At 42.8% G+C, this 18571-nt stretch overlaps 1 protein-coding gene across 4 annotated transcripts in view; it reads right to left on the bottom strand.

Moving 5' to 3' along the window:
• Positions 1–201: 201 nt before the first annotated feature.
• The window catches only part of plxna1b (plexin A1b), a 192615-nt gene continuing 174245 nt past the window's right edge, over positions 202–18571 (bottom strand). For 2 of the 4 annotated variants that reach the window (XM_030419453.1, XM_030419454.1), the window contains exons 23-32: positions 15812–15878; positions 12350–12496; positions 11474–11633; positions 10952–11055; positions 10661–10769; positions 8998–9188; positions 5556–5725; positions 5017–5229; positions 4762–4912; positions 202–4049 (exon numbers count right to left, since the gene is read on the bottom strand). In XM_030419453.1, the coding sequence (XP_030275313.1) occupies positions 3954–4049; positions 4762–4912; positions 5017–5229; positions 5556–5725; positions 8998–9188; positions 10661–10769; positions 10952–11055; positions 11474–11633; positions 12350–12496; positions 15812–15878 (1408 nt within the window). In that variant the 3' untranslated portion in view covers positions 202–3953. The remainder of the gene's footprint in view (positions 4050–4761; positions 4913–5016; positions 5230–5555; positions 5726–8997; positions 9189–10660; positions 10770–10951; positions 11056–11473; positions 11634–12349; positions 12497–15811; positions 15879–18571) is intronic. The other 2 variants (XM_030419455.1, XM_030419456.1) reach the window with 1 other exon arrangement.

Genomic DNA, 18571 nt, shown 5'->3' with positions numbered 1-18571 from the left:
AAAGAACAAATACACACATATAAGGACAGGTATAGCAAGCAGGTGTTAGCTGTGGGATCATAAGGCCCGTGCTACAGTACAACATATTCATGTATGAATGCTACCACAAAGTGCATACAGTAAGAGAAACCTGCATGACTTCTTCATCCCCCCGCCACCTATAAAACAGCACAAATCATTTAACAAAAATCCCACGACACATTTTATTTAGCAAAAAATGTTTAATCTCTCCTTGATGTGTGTTTATTTACAAGTAGTAAATCTGCAAAATAGGAAATAACAGAATATTTACACAATGAATGTTAACCTGCAAACTTGTGACAGTTGCTTCAAGTCTGAAACTCTGTATCTGAGTTATTGTAGTATTAAAACTCCTTTGCCAGCTCTGTCCGAATTTCATTTTGCTTTGTGTTTCCTTGGTTTCTAATGTAACTTCCGTTTAAAAAAAAAAAAAGGAAGAAAAAAATAAAATCAACTAGTGGATTTTCCAGAAACGTAAGAGAGCAGGAAAAAAAACACAACAGAAAACAGAATGGTGCCAGGACTTGGGTTTGATTGAACTATGATTGTTTGGAAAGGCAAAAGTGTGACTAAGCATGTCTAAAGAGCTGAGAATTAAACATAAGATATGTGACTGTGTGCTGAATCTGCTCACATTGAAGGCGGTGCGGTAAACTTCACTTGTTCATTTGTTCTGACTTGACAGATTAAACAGCATTTAACCAGCAACTCCCTGTCAACTTTCTTGTCTTTTGACAAGCTCCGAGTCAGCAGCTGATGCTGGCTTCCTCCTGATGACATCAAACACTCTTAGACAACAGACATGCTGTATACCACCTCAATAACAATAAATACAAGTCAATTATCACACCAAACAGTGCAAAAATAAGGATAGAGAACGGTGGCCGGGGGAAGTTTCTCTAAAGATGCGTCCAGGTCAATCTAAAGGGCAAGTAGCCATGCAAACGATAAACAAGCAGACTCCCCCAGCAGTCGTTTAACCAACCAAATTACAACCAGAATACGACACAAATGGAGCATGAACCTGAGAATGAATTGAGAATGTTTTAAGTGTCTTTAAAAAGCCTGACGGATCACCGACTGGCCACCAGCGCCTCAGTCGGTTTCAGTCTGTGTGCCTTTTCAGGGACCGAGGGGAATTGTCTCTACTGTACATTGTGCTCATACTGATCATTCAAAGGGGCTGCTGTTAACAGCACTGCTGAGCTCTGGCCTCAGCAGTCATCTATTTCCTCCCGATCTACAGTAAGAGCAGCAAAATGTACAAATGCAGCAAAAACTCAGCTGTACACTGAAGGAAAAAAAAACATGTTTATAATTTTCGTAAAGTGGACTAAGCATATTTTGGTGGCGGTTTTGCAGTACTCTCTTTAATAGCTATTATTAAAACAGAGATGATTGTGTATGTGTGGCCAACCTGGTCAGCCAAAAAGGAGAAATCTGTATCCTAACACGGGCAGAGTGGTCCCTAAAGACTATGTTTTGGCAGGTACAGAGAGAACTATGAAGTCCTCACAGGTATCCAGTTCAACTATGCTCTTATGTACGAGCTGTAGAAAGCGATGTCACATCTTAGACATGTAAACAAAATGCTGGGATGACATTAATTCTGGGAGGTTGTGCTCACTGTTCTTGGATGTGAGAGGAGATTGTTTTTTTTTTAAGGAACCTGGCGTAAAAATGGACAGCGACAGCATTCATGATCAGCATAAAATGACAGCCCTAATGTTTGATAGAAAAAACAAGGTACAAGAGTTAAAGCAGCAAGTCACATTTCCATCACAAAGACACAGATGCTCATCTGATGCAACAATTTTTCATTTTGATCCTTGATATCAGGAAAAATAAACCTCGAGGTTCGGTCAAGTACTTCAACTTCAGGCAAAACCGAAGAGAATTTTGTCTTCTGTGTACCGTAATGTACAATTTACATGTTGAAAATAAAAAGACGAAAAAAAAAAAACTGATTACAAAAAAATGGCAAACAGCTTTTTGTCCTCGTGAAAAAAGTATACAATTTACAAATGAAAACATGAACAAAAACATTATACAGACCACAGTTTGGTTTAGGCAAGCAGTAAAAAAAAAAAATCTGAAACATTATTCTCACCACAAAGTCATAAACCCTGACTTCAAGACTTCAAAAAATAAGAGAAACAAAGAAATCCTCTTAAGAGAGCAGTAATAATAAAAAGAAAAGCTTAAGCCACACATGGCAATAGGCTAGTTTTTGAAACAAGAGCTGCAGGCTGAGGGGAGGATTACTCAGCCTTGTGTTGCTAATGAACAGAGGTGTCTCACCCCTGCATCTTCTATAACACCCCGCATTGATAAAAAGCTAAACCCTCCCCGTCTCAAACAGATAGATAAGAGGTGGAGAGAAACACTTATATCTTTTCTTTGCCCCTCTATTTGGATATTAACATGGAGAAAATGAAAGAAGAAAGTGGCTTCACGCTGCAAACAGCTTTTTCCCCACTTTGTTTCACCACCGAAGGACTCGGCTAAGCTCCACCTGACCTCATCATCGCTCCTGTAAAGACGTAAACAGCGTCTGAGAGCACCCGAACTTTAGCTTTGCTCCAACAGGATGATGTACGAGCCTTCACGGGGATGGATAACACAAACGGTTAGATATGGTGGCTGCGTGGTATCGGGGGCAAACTGGAATATTTCAGGTAGTGCAATGTAGCTACTTCATTGTTCAGTCACTAAACCATGATCCACCGAACCGTCACCTCCTGACCCTCGAAGAAACAGAACCAGCCACGCCGCCGGATACAAACGTGGCCACGATAAAGCGACAATCCTGTGAGTATATATTTGGTTCTCTGAAACCAAAAGATTGCACTGATTGAATTAGAGACAACAGCAACTTCATGTTATCACTGTGACACCATGAGCTGTCCTCGCGAAGATGCCCCGCTTTTTTCAACAAAGATTCCTATGACGGGTCACTGCTCAAACAATTCTTTTCAGTCACTAGGCATGTTCATATTTAAAAATCATACGGTAGCACATTCCATCTAACAAAATGTCTTTGCACTAAACAACATTCAAAGAAAACATGGCACAGTACGACTTTTTTGTTTCTTTTTCGTTGTTTTTTTTTTGTCTACGTTGTTTTTTTCTTTTGTACTTCAAATATCAAATCATGTTTTGTATCGCTTGTATTTTTTATTGTGTTGGTTGGTTGAAAAAGAAAAACAACAAAAATTGTTTTCTCCCTAATCTTTCTTTAAAAACGTAGCTGTATTTATATATAATATCTATATCGTCTTCCTTTGTAACGTTTCTGTAAATTGTGCAAATTCAGCAGTAATACAAGTGGCGAGAGATCAGAGAGTGGGCAGTTGATTACATTTATACAAAAAGAAAAAAAAAAATCTAACATCCTTTAAAACTGCGACACCCGTTGGAGTCACATGACCTAGAGAGCCTCTCTCCATTGGCTCGTCACAGATTGGTCCGTCCTGTTAATGAGGCCATATATGGAGTTCTTTTTCCAGGCTTCCATTGTTTCTTTCCTGACCATCGCGTAATCACGACAAAACTCCTGAAATCAAAATCAAGCAAACGACAAACACCAACATCCACAATAATCAAATGCTGTCAGTTGACATGTTTCTCCATGTATGCTTGTGTGAAATCGTCCGGTGTCCCAGTCCCTCACACAGCAGACACCAGCCCACACACTGTACGGGGCTGCAGACAAACACACACACATACACATGTAAGCGTACACAGGCCCGCCCATCTCTGCCGAACCCCCTCCCCCAGTTTTGCAGTATACTGCTTCTGTCCTTTTTGCAGTTCGTCTGTCGTATTGTTGGGGGTTGGAGTTTTGTTGTTGGGTTGAGAGGAGCGAGTGGGAGAGACAGATGGAGAGGAGGAGTGAAGAAAAAGGAGAAGATGGAGGTGCTGGATGGTCCTCAGCTGGTCAGGGCCATTGTGTCGATGACCTGCTCCAGCTTGCTCCTCAGTCTCTGTCTCCTCGCCTGCTCGTCCCGCTCCAACGCCGACAAGATCTGCAGACAGAAAGGTGAAGGTGTCAGTCCATGTTATAATGCCTCTCAAGACATGCGGCCATTGTTCCAAAGTAAGGCTGCTGGAGGACACCAACATCCCACCTACCTTGTTCATGACTGATACATGGTGTAAATTAAAACACTCTGCTGCTCTGAATTTCTATTCTTAAACAGAAATACCTGTTTCATTCACCTTCTATCTTTCTACCTACAGTATATTTTAGAAAGTGAGATTATCTTAAAGAGACTGGCACTAGAACTGAGCTTTCAGACAGAGGGTGAACAGAGGTGTAGAACACCTGAAAATGAGCATAACATGGGATCTTTAATTCATGTTTTTTTCTATATTTACAATTTCCTGACCAACGTCAAGCCACCATCAATGAAATTCAACATTTCTGTAGATGTTTTACTATTCAGATGATACAAATAACGGGCAGGCAGGAAGATATTTATTGTGAATAATCAGCTACAAGTAAATGACCAGGATCACCGCCCCGCGGTCGCTGTTCCAGAGCTGGTCACAGTCACCTCGACCTTTGACCACCTAAACCTATAATCAGTTCAACCTCGAGTTGTAGTGGACATTTGTACCAAATAAAAAAAAAATATCCGTCTAAAGTATGTAGGTAAGATATAACTACAGACAATTGAGGTCCAAAAGCATGTTGAAATAAATTAAAATATCTAAGGAGTACTTAAGAGTTCTCACCTCATCCTTGTACTTGACGATGTAGGAGTAGATCTCGTGTAGGGCCGACATGCTGTTGAACTGGTTGGCGTGCAGGCGTGACTGCTCTGCCAGGTAGGCACTCATGTCCTGGTCACTGATGACCGGCATCCTGGAGATGTCAGAGTAGTACCTGGAGGAGGAAAAAAAAAAAAAAAAACACATTCTGGATCTTGAAAATGTTTAAATTAAAACAGCTTTAAAGAACAAAAAACATTTGAAAACATGTGTACGTACCTCTCTACCCAGTTCTTATAGTTGGGGATGTCTTTAGCGTAGAGCAGCTTGTTTGAAGGTGAGTCCTTCCCTAGTTTGTGCTCCGATGTTGAACAGGAATCCATGAAGGTCTGAGCCACAACAGACAAGCAGGCGTCTGTGATGCTGTTCTTGTGGATGTCGAAGACAAACTGGGGGTTCTTGATCACATTCACCCAGAACCGCAGAGGAAGACTGGAAGGATTGAGAGAACAGAGAGATAAGATGAAGAAGACAGAGGAAGAGTTGCACAGTTATTAAGGTGCAAAGAGCATTGCAGTCTGAGTGATAAAGTACCCCAGGCTAGGGAAATAGGAACACTGTAAATTCTGCTGCACTACCACTGTAAAGTGTTGCATATTTGCCTGCTTACAGTCAAATTTTTCAAACTGCAGCAAGTTTGTTCACTAATGAGACACAAACCAGCTACCAAATGCCTCAAATGATGCCCTTTTACTGCTCTCTCTCACACACACACACACACACACACACACACACACACACCACACACTCTCACTCACCAGTTGCTCTTCCAAGTGTGCCGTACATCAGAGTCTGATATGGAGTGTTTGTCCGCCTGCTCGTCCAGGAAGTCAAACATGTACTTGATGGCGAGAGGCAGGGCACTTCCTCGGTGTGCTGTGCTGAAGATGGTCTCAAACAGGTCATCCACAAACTTCTGGAGGGTACCCTGAAGAGGAGAACCAACACTGCCTTAGTCAGTCTGCAAACACCAGGGTGCTAGCTTACACACTGTGTGCTTTGGCGTAAATACAAAAGAATTAGTTTTAAACACCAATAATATCGTATGTGAGTGTATCAGCACACCACTGAAAAACAGCCTCTGCCTGCATATTCCTCTCTGCTGGTGATGGTCTGGCTGTAGGCGACGGCTGTCAGTAGCAGCTTTTTGAGAATGACGGTGCTTCGCTTTTCGTAACTTCCTGAGAGTTTGTGATGGTGTTTAGTGCTCAGTGTTCCTTACAGTGTTTAGGATAGGGCCCAAAGAGAGTTCAGCCTACGGCTGTTCTGCAATGTTTTTTACCACATCACACAACTCCAGAGATTCTGAATCCTCTCAAATTCCTCTGAAGTTGAAACGATTTGATATTTCCCACAAGCGTTCAGCGCCTTTGTTTCCATCTTCAAGCATCCATGCCACCTCTTACAAAACCTTATTTTAAACCAGCCAGAAGTTGAATGTGTAGTTTTGTACTCGTTCACACATCCAAAAATCAGCTTCCCTAAAACACACAAAGCTGTGGGGCACTGTAATAAATAAGAACAAACTGCAGCGCTCAGAGTTCCCCCATTGTTCACCTCTGGCTTGCATTTCCCAATCACGGTTGCACTGATGCCGCTAACCTTGCACTTTCCTACCTGAAGCCATAACACTGGAAATCAGGAGCTAATGAGTGAAACATCGGGGGAGAGGAAATACCAGGCTGAGCTGAATCACCAAGATAGTTAATATTTGCAAATGAGAACAAAAAGTCTGACACTTTTAGTAGACTGCACAGGCAGCTGCTGCGAGATTTTGTTATACGCTTTTGTTAGAGAATGTGAGCATGTGAAAGGAGATTGGGAAGAAAAACAGCTGGGATGGGTGTGTAAAAGTTTAGTTAGACATTAAATATTTTGTGGACCCATAATATGTAAATTAGGTATTTCTTGAGGTTAATGAACAAATGCAGAACCATGAGTCTAGATCAGGGGTACTCAAATACAAATCTTAAAGGGCCACAAAGATTTTTTTCAATGACTCAAAGGTCCATGTATTGAGGTCGGTCAGGCCACATGCAATAATACTGTAATATTCAAAACAAAATGTCCTTTTCATTCTAAACAACAAAATACGAACTAAAATAAAATGTAATTTCCATTTTAACATAAATTAAAATACATAGTTGAATATTTCCTCTTTTTGTTTGCCTTCATTGTGACATAGATGTGACAAGAATCCTGCTTGCAGCTTGTTGTGCTCATCTCTGAATTTTGAGGAAATGTCTCTTCAAAATTCCTATGCTTCGTCTCATAACGCCGTTTCAAATTGGAAATCTTCATCACAGTTTCTCCTGGCATATTGTAACGCCCCTTGTGGACTGTGGTGCAATGACTCTTGGGTATTCTGTTGGTGTTGGTGTAATTATGGTTCGTGAATGTGTTTGTGAATATGATGATATGTAAGATGGCTGTGGGTTAATTCACGTCATTTGTTCTATGATTAAATGGTGTTGAGTTTTAACAATGGATGATACAAATTTTGGCACCGTGAGTAAAAGGGTGTTTGCCGGGAGAAACTCCCCGTCCGTTAGCCTTGTTGTGAAAATACATGATGAAACTTGCTAATACCTGTTAAACAACTTAAGTGTGTGTTATTGTAGCACTGTCAGATCCGTGGGTCTTGTCCTGGTTGGAGGAAGAATGAATGCAAATTTTAAGTTCCTATTTCTATGAGTTGCTGATTCTCACTGTCCACTTTGTTATCGCAGTTTACTTGGAAAACGCCATTTCTATCTCTTGCCACCGGCAAAATGTGAATACGCGAACTGCTCCGAAAACGAAAGTGAAAGTTAAAAGTTGCGATCGCAGCGGTGAGTGACCCAGCTGTATGTGTATCGTTGGCATGGAGACAAGTCCCGGTGTACACGTGCTGACCCAACCAAAACACATGATGAAGAAATAACAGTTTGGGGGCCACAAACAGGAGGCTGGCGGGCTGGATGCGGCCCGGGGGCCGCCTATTGAGGACCGCTGGTCTAGATGGTTTAGTTGTCAGTAGCCTTCACGTGACGATGAGATGATGATTTAAGTGACTGCATGTAAAGCTCAGAAGAAACAGCAGGTCAATGTTCAGGAGGAAATATGAAACCAGTTACAGATGGAAGTTTTGATTGACAGTTAAAAACCAAAACCAAAACCAACAACTTTCTTTGCAAATTTCAGATTCCTTAGAATTAACAATTAGGAATAAACCAAGTGAGCCAGATACAGCATTCAGCATTTTTCTGATTATTGCAATCAGTTGATTTTTTGACGATAAAAAAAACTTATACAGCCACTTGTCTTTGTCATCTCGTCACCATTCTCTGGTCTCACTCAATTTCCCGCCCACAACACTCCCTGAGTGATAGCCTACCAACACTGAATTATCGTAATCTGCAAAGTAAATAGTAACTTGAAGCAGAGTTGATAACACAAACTTTTAATATTTATTTTTCCCATAACTGAATAAACAAGCTGTTTACAGCAGAACACTGTATGGAGCTAGAAAGAAGGAAAGAAAAAACAAAGAACAAGCTAAACAACCCTCCAGCTGCAGAACATTCACAAACCTCTCTAAATTGCTCTTGAAACAGCTCTGGTGAAGATGCCAACATCGTACCAGCTTCAACAGTCCCAGAATACAAAATAGTCCCAGGGCTGCAACTGCTGTTTCATAAAACACTTTAGCAGAGATAGGAACTCAATCACACTCTGCCCAGTGGTGGCTAACAAGTTACTCAGGGATGAAATACACATTGGCTGATCCTTGTGTCTCCAGGACATCAACACAAACTGTAGATAACCTTTCAGATCATCATCTGAAGACACACATGCTGCACTAAAACCTGAGCACAGGTTCCACACTGTGGGCTGGAGGACACAGAGGAATTTGGTGAGTAATGATTGCAGGGTAAAGGCCTGGGCCTGAAAGCCCGAGGCCACCAACAGAGGGCCCAGTAACTCCAACCAAACAACTCAATAGTCAAAGGTCAACTTCCTAATTAAGACACACACACACTCATCCTGTGCATATGTGTGTCTTTGTGTGAAAGGTTATGAAAAATGTTAATGAGCTTTGAGACCACCAGCAAACAAAGGTCAGGGGGAGGGGCTGCTGCTGGAAGTGGGCTACATGACAGGAATGTGGTAGGGAGGGTCTTGTGTGTGTGTGTGTGTGTGTGTGTAGCTGCTGGATACCTTGGTGGCCAGCAGCCTGGTCAGGTAGATCTCAGAGACCATCTTGCTCCCTCTGTCCCCTTCCCTCTGGTCTGAGTGGTCATGGTTCTTGACCAGGTGCCACAGTTTAGTGCCGCTCTCGAGGTCGGGGGTGATCATGGGTGTTCGGGAGCGCAGGCTGTCTGGACTGCTGGCAGTTCTCAGCATGCTCTCTGGAAGGAGGTGGAGGAGGAGACAATGGAGGAGAGTTATGTGAAAGACAAAAAACATTAAGAAAGAGCAGACACCACATGTGGAGCTGAGCGTCTGTTTTATTGCATCAGTTTGATCTTTTGTTAATCCAAGCATCCCGGGATAAGGAGGTAAATAGAAAACGAGGAAGTTAAGAGGTCAAAATTGTGTACAGACTACTGCTCTGATGTGTGTCAGTGGTTTTTACTGTTGTTCATTTTTCCCGCCTGTCAGTTTTATTTTATAATTGACTATCATTTTTTCAGGTGTTTTTTTGCCACACACTATTTTTACTAGTTTTCTTACATTTTAAGTGTTCTTTGGCATGTACCACCCTATAGCAATTTGGTCAAACTCTGTCGATTTAAAGGTGCTTCATAAAAAACTTGCCTTTTGTTTTTGTTTAAATATGTGAAAGAGTTTTGTCTTAGACATAAGACAGGTATTAGAGAAGGCTTACAATGAAGCACAGTTATCTGTCATACAGAAATCTGAGGCCTCAGGTTGAGAAGACACAGGTATTATGAGATCATTTTGATCTGATTACATATATCAAAACAGGTTTATTAAAGTATAATTCATTTTATCTGAATCTTCACTTCAGGGTGAAATACCTGTAAATTAACCTTGGCATTAAGAAAAACGCATGAATAAGAAATCTGAGGCTGTGTCAGAGAGCAACATCTCTGTGTGGAGTTGAAAGCATTTCTGAAAGGTGACAGCTTCTTCCACTTGCACGACACTCGTTCATTCCAGAATAAATTTGTCTGTCACTCTCTCTCCTGCACCCCCCCTCCATTTGTTGGACAGTGATCCGCTATTTTGGGGCACGGAGCATTACGCCTTCAGTCTGAATGCTTGTCACTTCCGTGACAAAGCAGGAAAGGATTGAGAGGTTCAAAATGTCAGTGGAGAATGTGGACCAGGAAAGTACAGAGTGAGTGTGATGGGGGTGTTAGTAAGTATTTATGAGTCTCACTGAGGCAGAGCTCCGGACCAGGAGTCACTGTGCTCTGTACTGTGTAGGATGTTGAACACAGAGAAATAAAGCTGAGAGAAGTGAGAAACAAAGGTTCTCTTTACACTCAGCGTTTGCATGTGGTGGAACGTATCTTTATTTGCATTAAATTGGCATAAACTGCAGTTCCATCAGTCACATTTGAGAAATTTTAGTTAATATTCCCAAAATGCACGCTGTCAATTTGTGTTATCATAAGACTGGAACTTCTGAATCTTAAAACATATACATCAGGATTATACTGAATCCAATGTAGCTGTTTTGTTTTTACGGGTATCTGGCAGCAGCTTACTTGTAACAAAAAACAAATTGTAACTGGTGTGTTGTTAGAAATGCATTTGCACACATTATGAGACTGGGACATACATTCACTTGTACACACAGACAAAACACACACAGACACACATACACACACAGACACACACACACACACACCTTCTCTCGTACCGTATCTGCTGAGGGACTTGGTGAATGTGGAGGAGTTGGAGATGTTGTAGGCTGAATTCTGTTTAGGCACCAGGGCAATCACTGAGCCATCTGTCACCTGAAACAGGGTTTCCAACAAAAGTTAACACTGCATAGGATGTCCAGCAGCAGATCAACCACATAATCTATTTTCAGAATTGCTACTGTGCTACATTTTCTAAGTGACATTTATTGTATTTGCAAATTAAATGCACCCAAAACAACGACAACCGACACAGAACAACATGAGATTTATGTTACCTGGTAGTGAGCCAGGGTGTTGAGTCTCTTCCAGTCGTTGTCTATCTTAGTGGTGACGTCCTCGTCCTGAAGGATGATGCGAGCCATCCTGCCCTGCCGCCATTCTGTCACACACACACACACACACACACACACACACACAGACAGAGAGAGAGAGGAGAAGGTAAGGTTGTGTATGTTGTATGTTTTATATAAGGGAAATAAGTTGTTAAATGGGACATACTGTAAGCTGCATAGATACAGTCTCTTAAACCTTCCTGCAAATATAAAGTTGCTGTGACTTACTAAGGATGCAGACTGCATTGCAAGTTCATTGATTGAATAAATTAAAAGGGTATGATGCATAATTTAAGTGACTTTTGGCCCCTGACTTGAATTTATTTTTGAACAGAATTATTTCTCCTGTCTAGAAGACCCCCTCCTGCTTCAGAGAGCCCTTGAAATAATTCCCTCTTTACCCCCTGTAGCAGTGCACCTGTGCTCGACGTGTGTGTATGTGTGTGTCAGTTCCCCTCTCCTTACCCAGGTCCATATCGGACGCCTTTGGTCTCTGCGAATATGGCGTGCCCTTGTACACGGCATCCAGCAGCTTCTCCTTCACTTGCGTCACCGTGTCACAGTTCAGGCTCTTCACCGTCACCTCGGGTGCGTTCTCGTTCTCCGGGTTCACACAGTGCAGCGTCTACAGAGGCAGAGGTCAGAGGGCACCGTCACATTTAAAGCGGAAAGTCAGCACAGAGCGGAGTGTTAACGATCGATGTGGGGAAGCATGACCCTGCAATGATATTTGACCTACAAACTAACACTTCTTGAGGCGATTTGGAATCAATGTTTAACTGCGCAACAGTGCTGATGTAGCTGATTATTACAATTATAAATGCATTTAATCACAATTTTATTTGTTTACACCTTTAATTGTGTGTCATAAAACTTAAGTTGTAGATTGCCAGTGTTCCAAACAACTGCTCTCAAAAGGGTCCCTGATTTAGCACGTGAGGCTTTCCAGGAAATCTGGGTGCAATATAAATACTTTTCAATATTCTGTAAGGCTGAAACTAACAATTACTTTCATTATTTATTAATCTGCTGATTATTTTCACATATAATCATTTAGTCTATAAAATACTAAAACACCAAACACCTTTCATTTACATTTATAGTAACTGACAAAGAGAAACATCAAATCCTTACACTAAAGAAGCTGAAACCAGCAAATGTTTAACAATGTTGCTTGAAATGATTGATGAAACGACCTAACGACTGGAAATTCTTTTGATCGACTAAACGATCAGTCTACCAGTTGCTGCAGTCTTGACATCTTTATTAGCTGTACATGTGCATCTGTTTTAATGTGCCATCCAAAGGTCTGAGTGCACCAGTATATGTACGTGCACTTACCAAAGTCTTGTAGTCAATCTGCTGCCTGATGAGCTTATCCTCGCTGAGGGAGTAACGGGCCTCTCCAGTGATTGAGTCTATTGGTCCCTTTTCCATTTGCTGCTTCATGGCACAGTACAGCATGAAGAGAGGCTCACCAGCACACTCCTGGAAACGGGGAGAATGTGGTGGAAGGAAGCCGGGAAAGAGAATCAGGTAAAAGGAAGATTGTTAGAATACAATCTGTGAATGTGCAAAAACGTCAATAAAAAACAAAAGTACACAACAGCAAAAGTGCAAAGCTTTGCCGAACAACTCTCCAATTATATTTCTCGTCTTTTTTAAGCCAACCACACGCAGTAGGAGGACGAGGCCCTGGCCTGTGCTGGCTAACAGCAACACACACTAACACACCATTTTCTTTCCCCTGTGTCTCTTCTTTCAGAAAAAAACAACCTTTGTAAATCTGTGAGTATGTGTGTGTGTGTGTTTGAGAGAGTAAGTGAACAAGAAGGAGAGGAAACAGGCAGAGTGTGAGTGTGAGTGAGTGGCAATTGATGGAGGAGTTAATAGAAGGTTAACGACTGAGGAGTGAAAAACGCTTGGAGAAGCACTTTGGTGTGTGAGACGTGTCAACCAGGCAACGAGCACTGGGATGTTGGGCCCCTGTCTCTCCCTCCCTCTCCCTCTCCTCCCCCTCTCCCCCTCCCCCTCTCCCTCTCTCTCTCTCTCTCTCTCTCTCTCTCTCTCTCTCTCTCTCTCTCTCCTCTCTCTCTCTCTCTCTCTCTCTCTCTCTCTCTCTCTCTCTCTCTCTCTCTCTCTCTCTCTCTCTCTCTCTCTCTCTCTCTCTCGTCTTCCCTCGCTTTCTTTTTTACTCACTCGTTCTGCTGCTGGCCTGACAACAGAGCTCTGCCTGCTTGCACCACTTCTCAACTTCTCAGTTGCTCTTTAAAAGGAAAATTCTGGTTAATACCACTTGGGTCTTGTTTGTGTAGTGTTGGCCATCACTCCTACTCCTATTGCGATATTAACATTTTGCGGAGGAGTGCAGCGACGTCACTAAGAAGTCAGATGAAGAAAGGCACGACTATAAGACAATCAGACAGGTTTTAAGCAACCACTTTTTTTGTATTTAAAATAAAAGATGAATGCGAACAGTAACATTATTAATGAAACTGTTCTGGCTCAGCATTTACCTCCTGTACTTATGGGAGTTGTGGGCTCACAGTTTGTGAACGGTGCCTCTCAACCTGAGGGTCAAAACTCCTTAAATGGTCGGGGATGGCTGGGTATTGAACTTTGACACTTTCACAGCACCGATCGAATTGCCTCCATACTATCAACAATCAAGAAATGTCTTGTCAATTGGTAACAAATTTCATAGGCTAGGGTTCATCAGCATTAGTGAGCCAATAAGCATGTAGCATCCATGTTGTGCAAATATTTCATAGGGCAGGCAATTGGCTGTCTGAAGGCAGGCAGGAGAAACGCTGGGTCATGGACCACTTGTATATGTTATCTTTCGTTAAAAGGGATTTCTTGACATTGGTATCGAAAAAAATATGCTCAGCAACCAGTATTTAAGTGGAGGTATCGGTATTAAAAAGACTGTTTTAATGATACCAAGCCGTGGTGAGGGGCTGTGACATAATTAACAATGTGGGGAAAAGTCTTTCCAACTTAACAAACAAAGAAACAAACAAGGGAGAAAATGTAATGGACATGAAGGCCAGATTGAAAGATACAGTACTCATAACTCATATGATACTTTTTAAATGCTCTTTGTCACAAAATGAATGCTGTTCCACCAATGATTCATTGATAGCCATAAACATGCAACTTTCTGTCTTGAGGCAGAAGAAATGCGTTGTAAATCCTGCCCTCCGCCCTTCAGCCGGGCATGTTCATGCATCAACACGTGTCAGTCATCTTGGCAAGCTGTCAGATGAACTCTGTGGGATAATCTAACACCACCACATGCTTCTTATAGTGAAAAAACAACACACCGGCTGACTGTCTAACAGCATACAAACAAGGCTTCACTGACTTCAGTGTCCCTTTTGCCACTATTATAATACATCCTTATGATTCCTTAAATTATACTTGTCAAGTAATTTTCGTACAGCATCCTGAAACAGCCCATTGTAATTTTACCTGGAGCAACATGCAGCACATCTGGTGCAGAAATAGAGTAACCACATGACTCCCTGTTCTCTCGAACGAGCCAGTGCACAGGAGGACAAGTGAACCCTTGGAATAGGGTAATGGATAAAAGGATTTTTCTTCTCATTCCTGTTCCCTTTGGTAGGTAAAAGCTTTATCTATTTCCTCGCTTTGAACAACTACTTGACCTTTAGCCATCTCTATTCACACCTGGCTGAACCTTGAAATTGTTCCGGTCCTCTCTTTCATGTGACCCCTAAAAACTCAGGAGAAAGAGAGGCGCTGAATTGCGGAGGTTAGATAAAAGCTAGGTGGGTAACCTTGCTGCTAGCTACAGCAAGTCTTTGCTTCAGTACTCATTCATCCCAGTCTCTCTATTTTCCCCTCTTGCTTTGCTTTCTCCTTTGCACTCAAAACCTTTTTCATGTCTGCAACACTTCCTCTCATCCATCCATAACCACTTCTGACCATTTTCTCTCCAAATCCCTCCACCTCTTTCCTGTCTTTTCTGTTGTTTTTGTCTTTAGTTCATAAACACAGCTGTTATTACAAGATCCCCAGTAGATTTCCTAGTAACCCCATCTCCTGTGTCTGAACCAAACTCTGGCTGCCTCGCATATGGGGCCAAAACACATACATGCGTGCACACTAAGAGCTTACACACTCTCACACACAGATGCTAACTGGGACCCCCGGGGGCTTGGCCGGTTCGGTGTCCGCCAGAGTGGCTGGCCTGGCGGGGGTTTAAGGCCCCGCTGCTAACTGATTAGCTGCAGCGATGTTTGAGCATAGGGAATGTGTGTTTGGGAACAAGAATTTAGCACAGTTTAAGCCTCAATAATTCTCTCTGATTCCGTATCAGAGGCAGAGGAAGTGAAAAAGAGAAAGACAGACAGACAGAGAAATGAGAGAATGCATTTTTCTAAGATCTCTGGCTTCCTCTTTTGCTAAGCCCCAAAGCTCTGAAGGGGGATACAAACACACGGGCACACACACACACTGGCTCCTCCTGGCTGTAAAAGAATCCAGCGAGGGACACAAAGAGAGGACAGGTTAGTGCGACAGGCTACGGCGATCACAACAACATGACCAGCTGCGTCTGAACAGCGCTTCAGACCGCAAATTCCTCAATTCTGAGAAAGGGGAATTTAGCACATGAAAGGCACAGGTAAGGGATAGGTGGCCTGCTGCCTCTGCCTTATCTAATGCTGCACCTGTAATGGTGTACGTGTGTGAGGCATTTTTTTTCTTCTTTCTATTCTCAAACAGCAGCGGTATTAGTATTGCTTCAAATGTTATGTGTGTCTGCCACAATTTTACCTTGAGGAACTTGTAAAGCAGGAAGGTGAACCAGTTGGTGAGCATCTTCTCGGCGACAGACTCCGTCCTGGGAAAGAGGGTGGAAATGGAAGGGGGAAGAGAAAGGAGAAGGGTGAGGGTGAGAGGGAAATAACAGAAGAAGAAAATTAGAGAGTGACAGTGAACGAAGAAGCACGTAAATGCCTGCTAAAAGCACTGGGAGGTTTGGGAGTCGTCCCAAAACGTGCAGATTCGCGGGCATAAACCAACACTTGCAGTACCACAGGGGGAAGAGGCATTTAAGACACACTCGCACATCAAAGAGAACACACAGCGTTATCAATCGTCGCACGGTTAGCCTTCAAACACCCGAGCCCTTTCCCCGGCTCTACTCCCTCCCCCCCACCCTCACATGAAAACAAATTAACTTGGCAAAACAAACCCCTCCATTTCTTTCATTGTTTCATCCCCCCCCCCCCCCCCCCCCCCCCACAAACCCCCCTCATGTTTTTTACCCCCTCCAAGCAAACCTACTTGTCTTCATTAAAAATACAGCAATTAGTATAATTTGCTAACTTCTCTCGTTAATCACAAACCTGCCGTGTAATGAAGGGGACCTCCGCACGTGCACACTCTAGAGTAGACACACGTGAACAAGTGGCGAATGAAAACAATTAAAAGGCATCGTAATTATGGACTTATTGTGTCTAATTTGTTAAACAGCTGAAAGGGAGACTGGCAGTAAGGGTGTATGTTTGTTTGTGTGTGTGTGTGTGTGTGTGTGTTTGTGTGTGTGTGTGTGTGGGGGGGGGCAAGAAGAGTTCATTTGTCCTTCGCCGCCATCATCTTCAGATTTCCACCATCCTTCCTTTTCACATTAGAGAGAAACAGGAAGACTGTGTAATTATCCATTCCTCGTTTTCTCTTAGATGAATGGGGGTGCATTAACAATAACCGGAGTCTTCTGCTGGGTTACTGGGTTGTCTAACTGGGCCACATTCCCAAACTTTCTAATGAGTCTTTCTGTCATTCGCGAGGCACAAGGTGCAGGGTGCATTCTGTTGAGAAATGACAGCGCAAGAAGATATTTTCTTGTCAACTTTACACAGAAATTCTCTGTCTTTTTCCTGACAATTGAGGAATAGTAAGGGAATAAAGGGAAAAACACAGGAAACTAGGCCAATGTGCTAGTGAAACCAGTTAAGGCCTGTAGCGGGAACGAGACGTGAACTCCTACGCTTCCGCAAGCCTTGCCGTTTGACTGTTTGTTTGATGTATGTGGAGCAGCTTTTTTTTTTTCCATGGCTGTCAGCAAAATATAGCGGATGAAAGATGAGGCAACAGGGAACAGAGGGATGGAGGGCGATGGAGGCGAATACACCTGGACAGAACACGCTCTCGGGCATGTCAGGACATGATAGTGGGCGACTCTTAACAACATCTCATTCAGGGGAGCGGCGTCCCTGCACCCGGTCGTTCCAAAGTTTTTAAACGTGTGTTACAGGAGGGGGCTGATGCAGTGTTTCCTGGCTGCATGCAATGAGTCTGAACCCATTATGTACAAATCAAACCAAATGCACCCAATGCAAGAGCTTTATTTTACCATAGGGGATGAAAATCCACACGGGAGCAGACTATAAAATCTCTCCCTTCTGTGCTTTTCCTTGTATATGTTAAAAAAAAAAGAAGTCTATCTATTGCAGGAAAAAGACCAAAACAGGATGAACCATGTGTAATAATTGCCGAGCTTATTAACGCCAGCTCCCGAGGCTAGTGTAGTTAGCAGGGACAGCGTATTGTGACCATACACCCCAAGAGGGGATTGGAAAAGGCTTCACACAGGCACACTGGCTGAGAGTCATTTATTTGATTAGATTTTTAATTAAATATCTCTCAGAGGAGAAGGAGGAGAGAGAAAAAAAACATAACTTTTTTATCATTTAATGTCTAATTCCAATTTATTTGGAGACAGGCCATTTCTCTAATTGTGTCTTCCCTTGAATACGTGCATCTTCCCTGTGCCCGACTGTCTGTAGCAGCTCATTTTTCCTTCTCTTTTCTCTCCTCTCTCACCATATTGCACATTTCTACTGTCCCCTCTCTCTCTCTCTCTCTCTCTCTCCCCCCGCATGTGTTTCTCCTTCCATCAATTTGCCTCCAGCCCAGGTCTCCCTCCAGACATTTTGCCCTCTCTTTCTGTCAATCACCATTTCCCTCCATCCCTCTGCTCCATCCACCTTTCTCTCACTGCTTCTTTCACCTCATATTCCTCCCCTCCTCTGGTGCTCATCTTCCCCCTTTTCACCTTCTCTCTCCATCCCTCGCACCCCACCTTGCACATCCTCCTCTCTTCCCTCTATATCCCTCGTATTTTCCCCCCTCTACCTTCCTCTCTGTGTGTGTGTGTGAGAGGAGAGAGAGTGGGGGTCTGTCTGACTGCAGCTCCGTTGGGAGTGTGTGTGTGTGCTCAGGGGTGTAATCCTCTCTGACAGCGACAGGGTTTAGAGATAGAGACGAGCTAACGTCACATAGGCCTCTAAAAGCTACAGTCCCTGTCCACTGCGTCCATAACTTCAGCTGCATGAGGAAAAAAACAACATCTCACAGAGCATCAGCCTCTATTTACTATAATTTTCTGTTCTCTTGCTGTTTCAGCACCATATTCAATATAACTATCTGTTCAATTTTGTAAAAAACCACTGCCATGACAACAGGAGGGTAAGAGAAAAAAGGGAGCAAAACTTTTTGTTTTGTTTTTGTTTTTCTACTTTAAAGGCTAGA

The sequence above is a fragment of the Sparus aurata genome, chromosome 6, assembly GCF_900880675.1.
Source record: "Sparus aurata chromosome 6, fSpaAur1.1, whole genome shotgun sequence".
Taxonomy (NCBI): Eukaryota; Metazoa; Chordata; class Actinopteri; order Spariformes; family Sparidae; genus Sparus; species Sparus aurata.
Note: the sequence above shows the minus strand (reverse complement) of the source record. Positions and strands in the feature narration are given on the sequence as shown.